The 15,146-nt window shown below is 47.7% G+C and overlaps 1 protein-coding gene across 1 annotated transcript; it reads right to left on the bottom strand.

Moving 5' to 3' along the window:
• Nucleotides 1–2,326: 2,326 nt before the first annotated feature.
• Nucleotides 2,327–11,249, bottom strand: C1S (complement C1s). Its single transcript, XM_009980709.2, has 11 exons — nt 11,101–11,249; nt 10,108–10,312; nt 8,680–8,857; nt 8,286–8,411; nt 7,310–7,509; nt 6,981–7,134; nt 6,634–6,749; nt 6,323–6,401; nt 5,931–6,068; nt 5,346–5,420; nt 2,327–3,123 (listed from the first exon to the last, which is right to left on the bottom strand). Exons 1-11 carry the CDS (start codon nt 11,247–11,249, stop codon nt 2,327–2,329), a joined length of 2,217 nt encoding a protein of 738 aa, XP_009979011.2.
• Nucleotides 11,250–15,146: the final 3,897 nt, after the last annotated feature.

Raw genomic sequence — 15,146 nt, 5'->3', positions numbered from 1 at the left:
TTTTTTTTTTAACAACTACTAAATATTCCCATTACTGAAAGCAATTTACGGACTTTATATAGGGATTGGAGCATCTCTCCTATGAAGATGGTCTGAGAGAGTTGGGGCTCTTCAGTCTGGAGAAGAGAAGGCTCCGGGAAGACCTTATTGCAGCCTTCCAGTGCCTAAGGGGCTACAGGAAAGCTGGAGAGGGGCTTTGGACAAGGGTGTGGAGTGACAGGACACGGGGCAATGGCTTTAAACTGAAAGAGGGGAGATTTAGATTAGATACAAGGAAGAAATTTTTCACTCTGAGGGTGGTGAGGCACTGGCACAGGTTGCCCAGAGAAGCTGTGGCTGCCCCATCCCTGGAAGTGTTCCAGGCCAGGTTGGATGAGGCTTTGGGCAACCTGGTGTAGTGGAGGGTGTCCCTGCCCATGGCAGGGTGTTGGAACTGGATGATCTTTGAGGTCCCTTCCAACCCAAACCATTCTATGACTGCTTTCCCTACCACTAAAGCATTTCAAGTTCTGCAATGGCATGTGGCATTGGCTTACCTGTCACAAAACTACCATTAGATTACGCAATCTGAAACTCCAGGTGGCTTCTAGGAAGGAAAAATTAAGTTGTGTGATGCTACATTCAAAAGACAGGGAAAACAACCAATCTCATGGAGAAAAGAGCCCAGGAACCTTTACTGATCAGAATTTGAGGGTAGATTTTTTTATACTACATGAAATAAAGCTCTGACTGCACGACAGCAGCTCTAAAATGATGCTCACTCAGAAGAAGGTGACCCCTTGTGTTGTGGGTAGTCTCTGGAGTTGTCTCCTGACTAGTTTTGCTGCTGCAGAACATCCTACCCTTTTCTCGTGAGTCACTGAGAGAACTGAAGTCTGCAAGAGCTTGACAGGGAATTCTAGGAGTAAGGTCATAGTTGCCTTCTCACACTGTTGTCTGTGAGATCCAGCTCCAGATCTTCTCATGAACCAGTATCTCTCCTTCGCTTTTGAGATAATATACCCCAGGGAGCGATCTGTGAAATCGCACAGCTGATATGAACTCATCCGTGAGCTCCAGGGGTCGGAATTCTGTTGATTCTTCCCATTTGTATTGGCAAGAGGGGAGTATGAGAGGCAACGAAAGCATGGAAAAACAAGGTGTCCAGTTGCCCAGGAGCACTGGATAAACCCTGGTCTGGAAGAGGGAAGGGAGAAAGAGGCATATGCAACTGAGGGGTATTCCAAGTGAAGAACAGGGAATTTCTGGGATGCTCAGTGAGTACAGGTGACAAGAACAAGAAAATACCCAACTCTTCAGTCCTTGTAAAAATTGGGAAAAATTACTGAGAAGCCATCTGTGGTGGGTTGACCCTGGCTGGATGCCAGGTGCCCACCAAAACCGCTCTGTCGCTCCCCTCCTCAGCTGGATGGGGGAGAGAAAATATAATGAAAGATTCGTGGGTTGAGATAAGGACAGGGAGAGATCACTCACCAGTTACCATCACGGGCAAAACAAACTTGATTTGGGAAAAAAATAAAGCCCTAAGGACAAGCGGATGAAAGGATTTTGAAGGTGTCTTCTTCCGGTCGGTGTGATTCAGAAGTCTGAAGTCCTCATTGCTGGTAATGGTTGGTCAATGAGATGCAACCACCTCAGAAGAATTTCATAAAGACTCTTAGGTAGAGAGGTGAGGTAGCATGGGTTACAGCTTGACAAAAGCTGGCAGCAAAGTGGGTGAAAACGTGACTAGACACTTGATTGGGGGGTTGGAAGTAGATGATCTTTGAGGTCCCTTCCAACCCAAACCATTCTATGATTCTATGATTCTATGATTCTATGATTCTATGATTTAGGGAGTTTCAAGGAGAACCAGGTCTAGGCTGAGAAGAAGAGAGGCAACACACACACAACACATTGCACAAAAGACAATTTGGACATTCTTTAATGCTGTTAGATATTCTGAACAATACAGGAAACACATAAATGAGAAATCAGGCTCCAAACCTCCACTGGGAACCAACCATTATTCTCTCTCATCTTCATTGAAATCTCCCTGTCAGGTGGGGCATGGCTAGGTCTTCTCCAAGTGGGAAAAAATAGGGTAGAAAAAACTGAGAGGAAGCAGAAGGAGCCTCTTTATCCAGAATAGCATCTTCCTCTGACGCTACTATGAGTGGAAGAAAGAGAAATCCCCTTCCCAGACACAACGACAGTGGGAGAAACTGGTACGTTTCCACTCCTGCACGATGAGTAGGCTGGCTACAGACACCGAGCGAACAGGATCACAGCCTGAACATGTCACCATCCCATTTAGAAAGGGTTACTGTCCTGAAAGGAGCAAGAGCTAATCCTGCCAGTCTTCCGCGTCCTCATGCTTGCTCATGGTCTCTGTAATCCAGTCCAAATAACGCACTACTTTGGTGTAAAGACCAAAGGTACCACATCTTGGTCCCCAGGAGATCAGCCCGGCCACGTAGTACCGTCCGTCATGCAGAGGATCTGGGATAGCATAAGCTCCACCACTGTCCCCCTTACAGCTGTCCTTGTCACCGCCGGCACAGATCATGTTGTCCGTGAATCGGTAAGCGCTGGAATCAGCAGAGCCCTCCGGTTTCACAGATCGGCACTTATCCATGTTCACCACGGGAATCCGGGCCTTCCAAAGATAAATGGGCAGTCTTCCCGTCTCTCTCTGGCCCCAGCCAGCAATGTAGCCCAGAGTCCCTTCTTGCAGCTCATACTCGGGTGATTTGCCAGGAAGACAGAGGGGTAAGATGTCTGGGCCCATCTTCACAGGTTTGCTCAACTTCAGCAGCGCGATGTCGTTATCGAAATCAGTCCTGGTATCTATGGGCTGCTTCTTCCAACCAGGATGGATGAACGAAGCTTCTGGGACCAGCCGCTTGTCCTCCTCCCGGTACAGATACTCTCTACCAACGTTGATGACCCCAGCGTACATGTTGGGCTTGTCGTGCCCCTCCAGCACGTGCGCTGCTGTCATCACCCATCTTTCAGAGATGAGCACGCCACCTCCTCTTGGGTAGTCGAAATACACCTGCCAGGGAAAGTTGCCCTTTTCTGCACGGGTGCCTCCAAAAATCTTTGCGCTCTCTCGGATGGGATTACTAGGCACTCCACAGACTGGAAAGAAAAGGAAAAAAAGAGGAAGCAGATGGGAGAATTAGCAGTTACAAACAGGGGGTTCTTTGGTACCACTCAAAAAAGCCCATAGTCCCCTCCTTTCTTTGTCTTCTAAATCATTTTTGACTATGAGTAACCAATTTTGAGTTTATATTCTGTGTCATAGAGTTTGCAACTAGTATTTACAGAGAAATTCAAGAAAATTCAAGCAAAACTACTATCAACGTTCGATTTAGACTGAAATTCTCAAATTCTTGCTCTGGAAAGCGGAACATTCACAACTGTTGTCACCTGCCAGTGTTGGGTATGTCAAAGCTCACAATTTAATTGCATTCTCGTTAGCATTTTTCCTTTGCTGAATTACATCCTGTAGGTGAAGGGATTATCCTTGAAAAATACTTGCTTAAGTTCTTAAAAATATGACACTGTTCTTTAAAAGTTTTGGGTGGGTTTTTTTTTTTTTTGCAAACTCCAGGTAGTCTCAGGTTTAAGCGTTCAGGTTTGTCACTGATGTTTTACCATTTTTTTCTCTGAATTCTTTTTGTATGTTAGCAGTGGGTTAATGGATATCTTATCTGTGGGTCTTATGGGTGCAGAGATGCTCCGTGCTCTTTTAGTAAAATTTTCTATCAGGTTTTGCAGAATTTGAGCCCTAAGGGCATAAATCAAGCTGGTCATTCTGACATAGCCATGAAATTTCTTCTTATTTGCCTTGTTTACTTTGAACCCTTAGTCATACAGTCAGAGATTGAGGAACTCGAGCCAGTAAGTAGCTTCCAATTTAAATGAAGCAGAGTTTGTTAAAGAATTTCACATAATCATAGAAAGATTTAGGCTGGAAGGTACCTCTTGATGTCTCCATCATCCCGAACTGCCCTTCTCCCTGCCCTCCTAACTGCAAAGCCAGGTTGAGCAGGAGCTTTGCCAGGTGACTTCTGATCATAGAATCATAGAATCATAGAATGGTTAGGGCTGGAAGGGACCTTCAAAGGTCATCTAGTCCAACCCCCCTGCAAGGAACAGGGACATCTTCAACTAGATCAGGTTGCTCAGGGCCTCGTCCAACCTGGCCTTGAACGTCTCCAGGGATGGAGCATCCACCACCTTCTCTGGGCAACAATTCCAGTGCTCTGGGGAGCATTTTTCCCTAAATACAGTCAGAATTTCCCTTGTTGCAACTTGTGCCCATTGCCTCTCATTGTCTTTTATTGGTGGGTTCCACTGAGAAGAGTCTGGCTTCGTACTCTTTGTAACCTCCTCCTGGGTAGGAAATTCCCTGAGCTTTATCTTACCCATTGCATTTTGCACTGTGCACTTGTGTAGTCCAAATCACTGGCTGTGTCATCCCATAAGAGCATTGAATCATCTTCAGCTGGATCTTGTACTTTGCCAACGAGTATTTGGGGGTTTGGAGTAGTGAACAGACACCACGTACAACTAAGCCCAAAGCACGCTGCCTCCTCTGAGAGGGTAAGCTGAAAAGCGTGCAGAAGACATGGGATTTAAAATTCTCTCCACCAGCTGGAAGTTAAGACTGAGCCATAACTCCCAGCAGTCAGGAGCGGGAGTAGTACCCACGCACTTTGCTCCTCAGTGTCTCCCAAGTACACAAAGAGAAGATGAGAAGGTCCTTGACAGGGATGTTGCTTGAGCTTTCAGGCACAGTAAGTGTAGCTGAATACTGAAGGAAACATTAAATCTTAAGGATTTAGGCTGAGATTTCCAGTGAGAGTAGTGAAAGCTCGTTTCCTGTACTGCTGCATCTGTAGAGCCCAGTGGGCAGCTGGACACTACCCCCACGGGAGGTTTGAAGAGAAGCTCTCAATGTAGCTTGGGAGGGATGAAAGAAAGAAAGTTCTAGCACTGTCAGACATTTTTTTTGACCTGTCAGTCCCTTTGCTACCTACATCTAAAGCACTGAACGGCTTGAGAACTTGCACACTTGAAGGTGGGGAAACTGGTGCAGAAACGGGCATTGATACCCAAAGAGGTGCTGTTATACCAGATGTCTTACTGTGTTGCCCATTCCTGTTTCCAGTTTCCTTCTGCTGCCTCATCTGACCTTTTTTGGCGGCCCACAGCTTTCAGAAATACGCTGCCCAGTGTGACTCGAACAACATCAATCAACTGCACTTCCAGAATTAAGAGTTTAAAAACAGGAAGATGAAAGAATCGGTGGTCATCATACGCTGCATGTAGATGTACACAGGTTTTGGTGGTACCTGGAACACATTTCGGTAGCTTTGTTCCCATCTCTTCGTTGACCCATTCTCCACTGGCTGAGCAGTGATACACCGCTTGGAAAAGACAAGAAAAAAGAGTGCTGTAAGGATGCAACCAAGGTGAAGAGAGGGTGAGTAGCATTTCTGTGTAGGATGATGTATTAACCTTCCCATTTCCAAAGCAGGCACAGCTCGGTAAAAACTGCTGGGATGTCCCTAGCAGTACAGAACCCCACTAGGGTGCTTCCGCCCCTATTTTGGAGGGATCTCATCTAACAGATTTCTCAAGTCCTTTACTTCTCCACCAGAAACGTGTGCCAGGTGTGACAAAAATCTCCATGGTTCACACACCGGGCAAACGGAGGGAGGACTCGCCAATGCAGTGAAGGCCAACAGCCTAAGCACAGACATTATTACAGCGTGTAAACACAAAGGCAACCCAAAACCACTGCCTGCAACCCCACACCAATAAGAAGCTTTTCCCAGTCTTGACCTGATGGGATATAACCTCGGCCCCGTGACGATGCCAGTACCATTTGTTAGGCCTTTGACCTGCTGTGCTTGTGTAGCAGAGGCCATGCTTACCATCCCCTTCGCTTTTTAGGGTATAGTAAGGTGCATCACATCGATACTGGACAGCAGCGCTGTACAGAGGCTCACGAAGTTCAGAGATGTATACAGCTTGGGCATTGTCAAGAGGAGCAGGATCACCACAGTTCACAGCTGTAGAGAAGAAACAAAAACGATGAAATATAATCAAAGGGGCATCCTCACCCAACAATATGATCATTCTGTGTGATGGGGAACCACTCAGCTCATCTGGTCCCTGTACAGTCATCAGCACGCCCTTCCGCTGTCCCTTTGGCATGCACCCATCCCAGCCCTTCAGTGTCCTCCTAGTCTGGAAATACAAGGATTCTAGAGCCTAAAGGCTCCATTCCAGCCTGCCTCACACAGTACAGAGATGGGTCGCTTACGAATACAGCTGAAATTGGAGTTGCTCCATTCACCATTGTCCCGACAGCTGGAGTGAAAGGTCCTGAAGCTGTCTCGTTTCTAGGGAAAAGAACACATGACCCATGTAAGTCATTGGCCATGATGTGTATCTGACACGGGCACGCCAGTGGAGGGTCCTCAAAATGGTGCAGTGACTGGAAGAAGTTTCCACCTACTACAGCTATGATGAAAACTTTGAGTCCCCAAAGGTGCTCAGGACACCTGATGGGAAACAGCATCAGGAAGCTGCTGAGAGGGCCAGAGAGGATATGTGCTTTTTTATGGAACTTACCGTCACAATTTCGTAGCCTTCCAAACAGGTCACCTTCACATTGTCATTGAAGATATACCTGTCCTTCTTCGGGTCAAGAACAGAGTTGGGGATGACACTCGGGGGACAGGTTACAGCTTTGAAGAGACAGGTGGAAATCAGTGATTAACTGGTTCAAGATTTACTCTCCTTCCAACACCCAACTTTCTCCCCAGTGATCAGTCTCCCTAGCAAACAGGCACCATCTGTTTACTCCACACCAGCAGCTGGGAACACGTTACCATGCTGGTGTACCATGAATCTGACCTGGGAGAAGCTCTCTTCCTAACTCAGCAGCAGAGGGAAGGCCCTCCCAGGCGTTTACTCACGATCTCCATAGTAGCGTATTTTCCAGCCTTTGTGTTGTACCGCGTGGTCCGTATGGAAGATTATGTCAAGAATTTTGCTCCCAGTTTTGATTTCAGGAGGACCTGGGAATCTGCTGCCACAATAGGGACCAAAACGCTGCATTCCAGAGACAAGCTGGGAAAAATATCAAAAAAAGAAGAAATGAGAAATACCAAACGTATTCAGAGAGGTAGATATTCCCAAGAATTTCAAGAGGCAACAGCTGAAACAACAACAGGGTCTTCTGAACATGAGGAGACTGAAGGGAGATCCAGAGCATCCTGACTCCCCCACTAAGCCCCACACCTACTGTTAAGCTGTCGTGACAATTCCCTTCGGAGTCGGCTGGTTCCACGTCGAAGTCCCCACTGTGTATGGTCAATGCCACAAAGTAGCCCGGCCTCAGAGCCACTCGGTACTCGCACCGCGAGTTCTCCGGGTACTGGTTGGGATAGTTGGGGCTGGTGATCTCCCCTGATGGCTCACTGAAGACACTTCCACTGCAGTTCACTAGAATCAAGGAAGGAACACGGACAGGATTTAGAAAGGAAAAGGTCCAAAGCTGACAAGCTTCCCCTCTTCCACTACGCCTCCAGTCTCCCCAGTCACCTGCATTAATCATGTTACAACATCGCATCTTTTCAAGAAACTGAAAACAGGGCCGTTCTCCATCCAATCAACCAGGGACTTGAACTTCTCGTGGCCTGAGGCACCTTGCACTCTTTCGCATCCTTTAGACAACTTCCTAGTGTCCTCAGTATTAGGGGACAGCTTCAGCACATCTTTAATTTTGCTCAGTCTCACTTAGTTTCTCTTAGTGTCCTCTCTACCTCCACCCATCTCTTTTTTTTACCTTCCACCTGCGACTGAGGTCCCCTTCCCTCATGCTCAAGTCCTCATATTATACCACTTTCAACATGCACCTTTTTTGTGACTTTGCAATTTTTTGATTCAAGCTGAGCAGCCCCTTGGCCATTTTTGTGTCTTCATTGGACCTCCCTGTTTCATCAGAGAGGAAGGATTCACAGACAGCAGTATGCTAAGAAGGATCTCCATGACAGTCTTTAGAGAATGTGATTAAATTGTTTCTTCATTCTCTTGACACAAAAGAAGAAGAACGTTAAGAATATGTTAACAGAAATTCCCAAAGTCTACTGCCAGTTGAGATTTGCACTGGGATGTTCTTTTCTCCAAAACATACGTGCCACAACTGGTTGAGAAGTTTGATAAAGAAGGTCTTCCATGTACAGTATCTCACTTGACTACAGCTCATGTAGATCTCTTACCTCCACATGTTTTCTTATCCTCGTAGAGGAAAAAATCTGGTGGACAGGTGCAGAAGTAACCCCCAATATAATTATTGCAGTAATGACTGCAAGGTTCCTCCACGAAATCCATGCATTCATCCAAGTCTGTAAGCGTGAAAAGATGAACCAGCCAAGATTAGGAGAGGGCCCTAAGGGCAGGAGGAAGATGAGAAAGGGAAGCAAACACTGGTGGACAACAAGGAAAAGGTATCTCTAAGACAGCATTTAGACTGGCCATATTGGAAAGCAGCCGGTCTGCTAGGATCTCTTTCAAATAAGGCATTCTTGTAAGGAAAACCCTTCTGTCAGCTTCCCCCACCCCACCTCCAGCCTGGACACTACGGAGATTCAGAGGAGGCTGTTTCAACCTTACCCACAGCAACATAGTAGGCTGCAAAACCAGTGAAATGCTCCTCATTGGAAAAGTCCGATTGGAAGCTCATAGTGAGGGTGTTAGAAGGGACATGAAATTCCTCCACAATGGAGGAGCCAGGGGCATGAGGTTTCTTCCGCCCACAAAGCACGCCTTCAACATGGCCACCAGACAGGATCTGCAGAAGAATGCAGAGAGGTCTCATCTCTTTCCTGGAATATGCGTAGCTACCACCACTCGAGTCTTTCAGCTGATAGGTGGCTAACCAAAGGCTCCTAAGTTGCTTCCATTTCTCATGACGTTCCAGCAGATCTCCCAGGGCACAGCTATGTCACACAGCTGGCAGGAGGGACCAAGGCTGCTGTGTCACCCACCGAGCTGGCCAAGGGTGGAAGACAGCCAGCCAAGGAACAGCTGAACGGAGCCCCTGGACAACCAGTTTAATGACATTTGTGAGATGTTTTAGGAGTGTTCTCTCCTACTGAACTCCCAGCTGTGAAATACCTGTCTCCATTTCTCAGATACAAATTAATCCAGAAAGTTGTCTGTTAGTATCCTTTCCCACTTGTGCAAAAAACGAACAGCGTGGTTCAAAATGGCAAACCCAATCACTGATGGTCTGCAGAGCAATCTAACAGGCTCATCAGTTTGTTGCAAAAAGAAACACGTTATTAGAGTTCCCAGCAGAGCACATTCATCCTACCATCCCACCTTGGTCCTTCTCCAACGCCTCCTCCTGATGCTGCACTGGATCTTATTGTCCCTTTTCATGCATAGTTATTGCAGGATAGGATGGTGTCGCCTCTGGCTGCGTGGGAATGCTTGATCTTTTGTGCCTTTGTGAGACAACATGGAGCAGAGCTCGTGGGTCCCTGAGTTTTAAGCAAGCTGTGGTGCACAGCTCATAGAAAACCATGTTGCAACGGGCAGCAGCACTTTTTTTGAGTGCCCACTACCCACACACAGATCTCTTGATTGTTTTTAACCTTCATCATTGCCAGTCGATTTCTGATTGCCTTAAATCATCTGTCTCCACTCCCAGGTTAATTCTGACAAATTTTGGGGACAGAAAATCAGTGCCCTAATCCTTTAATACCTTTAATATCTGCCGTTCACCGGCTAAGAATATGCCTTGCACTAGGGAGGTGTCAACGATGGCTACGAAGGCTTTTCCTATGAGTACAGGAGAAACATGGAGAGCAGGACATAGATGGGACACTCGGTGGACAATGCTCATGTCATCATGACACAAACTCAAATCAATTTAGTGGCTGCTGGTGCAGACACACTCATTTGGGCTTCTCGCAGCTCAGAAAAGTGAGGACGTGTCTACCTCCTCTTCCAGCCCTGAGCTTTGCACACAGCTTTGCTGTTCCATGCTCTAACCTGCCTTCTTGTCTTTATCTCTCTTGGGGACAGGGACAGTACCTTCACAGAGTCATACTCGCAGTTCTGCGATGGTTCGAGATCCATGTGTGTGAAATAAAGGCGAATGCCGTATCCCGAAGGGACCTGGATTTCCCAAGATTCCTGCACATCATTGGGATACACCTGAGGATAATTGGGGGACAAGATCTCACCATACATGGAGGATGCATCAGCCCAGGCACAGAGACAGAAGAGGATAAGATACCTGAGAAAAGAGGAAGGAAGATGACATTGCAGTAATACAGGAAAAACACCTAATTCATAAAACAAAATTATTAATAAGCCTGAGTTCCCCTTGGAGATTCCAATAACTCACCACATCTGGAAAAAGCAGATCTTCCTTTCTGAAAACCTTCAGGAACTGGACTTTGGAGTTATAGTCTGGGACAAAAAACAGCGTGATTGATCAATGTTGCCTGTGCTTCTGTGTGTCTGCTAGGCAGGTCAAAGACCCTAACGTCCCATTTTGTGGAGAATATGTCAATGATTTGCCTCAAAGGCAAGTTGCTACCTCTGTTCTTTCCTGCATACAGCAACTTCAAGCATCAAGAGGGGATGCCAGGCTCCGTGCTACCAAAATGGAGATGATCTCTGTCTTGGTACTCACTGGTACTCGCATATCTCCACTTACAGCAACCAGTGTCTCCAAACACCATGCTGGTGCATAAAAAATTAAGATAGGAAGCACCTCCTCCCACCCTGAGGTACCAAATTCATTCTTCCCAGCACCCCAAAATTCATGCTAAGACCCTGGGGCTGGGGACCAGCTTGTCCTGACTCTTCTAGCTGTCAGACAGCGACGCCGAGGAATGTCTTCCTCTCCCATTCCTAACGCTCACGATATTTACCTTCTCTCCCTAGTCCGTGGCTGGCTTTCTTCTCTCTTCCCTTCTCTTTCTCTTTTTCCTTTTTTCTTCCTGCTCACACCCTCCTCCAAACCTACCCAAGGCTGGGGAAGAGACCTCTGATCCGTGACATCGCAGCACCCTCTACCCGTGGGACGCGGCTCCCCAGGCTCCCGGCCGGGTGAGATGCTGGGCTCGCCGGCTCTCGGCAGGAAGGGGAATTTCCAGGATGAGTTGCACAATCTTTTTGGCTCGGGCTGTGCGGGGGAGCACGCAGATCTGGGCTGTATTCGGCATTTTCGGGAAATCAGATGACTTCGGGGAAAAAGAGTTTTCGGCTGCCTCTCCTCTCCCCGTCTTCCCCCTCCTTTTTCAGAAGTTAGGAACAAAATCCGAAGGGTGTGGAAAAGGGAGAGTCCGCGTGAGAACTGATCCAATGCTTTGGCACGGAAAAATCTCTTTGATCATCCTGCCCAGAGACCACTTTGCCGGAGTCTTCTCTGTTACTGCAAGGTGGTGGCCACAGGGCTGCTGCTGCTGCTCCTCACCTGGTGCTTCGGAGACCCTTTTTCCAAGGGAAAAAAAAAAGGAAAAGATAGCAGCCCATTCAATGTCACGTCTCTCCGAGGTTACCCGCAGGAATAAGACTGTTGTTTTGCTGGGTTTTGTTCTGGGAACACTCCTGTAAGAAGAACTTGACTAAGAACTCTTAACGACCTCTTTATTTACCAAGGGAACTTCATGCAAGAGCAACTGTTCATCAGACTTAGCTCTGGAGCAGGTTGGATCTAAGACCCTTACAGAAAGGAGCTTCAAGACTTATGCCAGGTAGGACACTTAATCCAGCCCGTGCCCACAAGCCAAGACCAAAATTCCACCATACAAGCTAAAAGACCTGTCACTAATACTCCAGAAAACCCCTTCTCCTTACAAACCAGCTAGACCAGGAGTGGACTATAAATGAAAACGTAGAACTCCGTTACAGCCTCTACCCTTTAGAATCAGCACAGCATCCTCCAGAGCTTGTTTTGGCCAGGAAAAAAAATAAAATTATTCAAGTTTCAACAGGTCACGGGCAAAGTGTGTTAGCAAAGCCCAGCTGAACGACTCCTGTGTATTGTCGAGGGAGAGAAACACCTACAGATGAATCATAACTGCCTTCACTGGAGTCAGGAGAAAGGCTTGACTTGAAGAACATGTTTTCTTTGTCAAACTGAGAACGGATAGGGAAAGAAAACATAGCGCGTCATCTCGCTTCCGATGCCTCTTGGGAGCGCAGCATGACGTTTCGAACCGGAATTCTGAGAACCAGGAAAACAGCGATGGAAGATGCCCAACGAATCATGGGGAGATGTTTTCTCCTCCGAACTGGGCACAGTAAAGACCCTGCCGACGACTCTCGAAGTCACAATCATAGTTCCAAATGCATGGCAGAAGTAAAATGAGTGTGGGCTGGTATATTTTGCATGTTGTTTCATCACAAGGGAATTGTATGTTTTCATATAAACCTGACCCAACTCGTCTGCAGCAGTGGCAAATTAATATGTGTGGGAATATTAATAATTATTTAGAAGATATATACCTATTAATTAAGGAAAAGATTGCCGAAGATAGGTAAATAGAAAGGTAGCTGCATTTTATACGGGCACATGCTAACTATTTATGCAGAAATTGATGTGATATTGATGTTTATATTTTTATTGAACACACATACAGTATTTGATTGCATTTCCCTAGATCTGTGTTGTTTTTACAACTCGTAAGATGAAACAGCTTGGCAACACATTTTACAGTTCACTGAAACTATGTCAGAAATTATATTAAAATAATAACTTAAAAGAGGCAAAATCGAGCCATTAAGGATAATAAATGATAACATTAATGTTGCCAATGCAATATAATTCCGCTCAGAGGCACACGCATTCTCCTAGATTCCTAAATTACATGACCACATGCTACTTTTCCCAAATTGCACCAGACAAACCTTTTCCTAAGATGACTCAGAGCTGCGTCGCTGTAACTTTGGGCCAGATGTTACGAAGAGCCGTCGCGTTCCGGTTTTCATAAAATTACCATCTAAAACAGGCTTGACTGGCTCGTCTTCTCCCAGGAAGCTGGGAGGAAAAGAGCTTTTCCCAAGTTCTTAAGAAAAGTCACACTTTCCCATCTGGAAGCATTGAGTCAGTGCATAAAACAAAGGGAGTAAATATCAAAAGAGAAAATATAACGTTAACTAGGTGAATTCCATCAGCAGGGAATCAAGGATGTACGTAGGAAGTAAAATATCCTCAATCTACCACGACTTCAGGAGAGATTTGCCCGTTTCCCATTGTGCCAGTACGGGGATTCAGTGGGTTTCTTGCACGCTGCACTTCCCCACCTCGTTCTTGTGACCCGGACCAGTTTGGAGCCAGTGATTAAATTCCGGGCGTTGAGTAAAGCCCCAGGAAAACCTTCCGGTGCTGGCTCGGAACTGCTTGGAACGACCCACGGATTTCCACCTCTGCGTGCTGGGTGGAACCAGGGCAGAGCCTGCTCACCTCTTCTACTCACTCCAGCACCGAGCCTGAGTGCCGAGCTCCCACAGCCTCCCAGTAAAACCTGGGACTCGGGACGGTTCTGCTCCATGCACTGTACCACAACGAGATGCCTGCTGCCATCTGGACTCTCTTCCCCCGCGCTCCGGATGTAGCTTCCAGCAGCCATGACCGTTACGCACGGACGATGCCTGCACAGGCAACGCACCGCTTTTCCTGCAAAACAGGAGCCCTGTAGTCTTGTTTACTCCCACCAACTTTTCCTGGCGGCTGAAGGGCTCTGACACACAGCTGGAGATATCCCACTGCAGGACAACCGGCCTGGGAGACAGGCTGGGAGAGTTGGGGCGGTTCAGCCTGGAGAAGAGAAGGCTCCGGGGAGACCTTCCAGCACCTTCCAGTGCCTAAAGGGGCTACAGAAAAGCTGGAGAGGGGCTTTGGACATGGGTGTGGAGTGACAGGACAAGGGGCAATGGCTTTAAACTGAAAGAGGGCAGATTTTGATGAGATCTAAGGAAGAAATTCTTCCCTCTAAGGGTGGTGAGGCACTGGCACAGGTTGCCCAGAGAAGCTGTGGCTGCCCCATCCCTGGAAGTGTTCCAGGCCAGGTTGGATGAGGCTTTGGGCAACCTGGTGTAGTGGAGGGTGTCCCTGCCCATGGCAGGGGGGTTGGAACTGGATGATCTTTGAGGTCCCTCTGAACCCAAACCATTCTGTGATTCCATGATTCTGCCACGACCTTCTGAGGGATCTCCATCCTCACCGCACATGTGGCTTCACCAGCCACGAACACCTGACGGGGAACAGTTCAGAATCAATCACAGAACTGTTTGGGCTGGAAGGGACCACAAAGACCATCCAGTTCCAACCCCCCTGCCACGGGGGGGGTTCATCTGTGGGAGTTAAAACGTTCCCGAGCACTTCAGCTTACGTTAAACCACAGGGCCGTAAACCACAGCGGCACAGCAGCTGCTGTGAGCGGGAACGTGACATTCCCGCAGCAGGACCAGTAACTTCCAGCACACGGCTCGCCTGGGCCAGCCGGAGTGACGGGTCACTGGAGCTCCTTGAGCCGTGAACTGCCGGGCACGCCGTGTCCGAGCTCACCCACCGCAAACAGGGGACCCGGACTGCAGCTCCCGAATTTCATGGAAGGGCACGGAGCCAGCGGTGTCCGAAAAGCAGGCTCGGCCATCACATCTCTTTGGCAGTGATTCCCACATGGAAAAGGTGAACTGCTTTCCAGCACACTGTTCCCTCCTCATCTCAAACATCCATCGAGTCCCAGCTTCCTCTGGCTCGCTCTGGTTTGTCACTCACCCACTCCTGACTCCTTTTTCCCTACTAGCTCCAAGGTCTCCAATTCATCCTTCTCAGGAAAATCCATTTTCACAGCTTCCCTGCCCGTTATTCCAGGCAGTCACCCTTCTCCCCTGTACTCCATCTCTTACTGGTGGTGCTTCTCTCCCCACCCTCTCCGTGCTCATCCCTCAACACGGCGCTTCCCAGCTGCAGACTTGGAAAAAGAGATTCCCAGCTGCTCCTGGAAAAGAAAGTCCTGCAAGAGCTCTTGAAGAACCATCCGGGGGTCTCGTGGAGCTGTGGTCGGTGAGAAAGCTGCATGAACCACTTGAACACAGCTAATAAAAACGAATTT

Source organism: Tauraco erythrolophus, chromosome 1 (assembly GCF_009769465.1).
Source record: "Tauraco erythrolophus isolate bTauEry1 chromosome 1, bTauEry1.pri, whole genome shotgun sequence".
Lineage (NCBI taxonomy): Eukaryota > Metazoa > Chordata > Aves > Musophagiformes > Musophagidae > Tauraco > Tauraco erythrolophus.
The sequence above is the reverse complement of the archived record's forward strand: the minus strand, read 5'-3'. Positions and strand labels throughout refer to the sequence as shown.

Excerpts from the sequence above, each read along its gene's own strand:
- C1S (XM_009980709.2), bottom strand. The coding sequence starts at position 11,249 with ATGCCGAATACAGCCCAGATCTGCGTGCTCCCCCGCACAGCCCGAGCC. Across the intron at positions 7,135-7,309 it reads ATTGTCACGACAGCTTAACA|CTTGTCTCTGGAATGCAGCG; the intron begins GTAGGTGTGGGG and ends TATTTTTCCCAG. Across the intron at positions 5,421-5,930 it reads CCTAAAAAGCGAAGGGGATG|CGGTGTATCACTGCTCAGCC; the intron begins GTAAGCATGGCC and ends GTCTTTTCCAAG.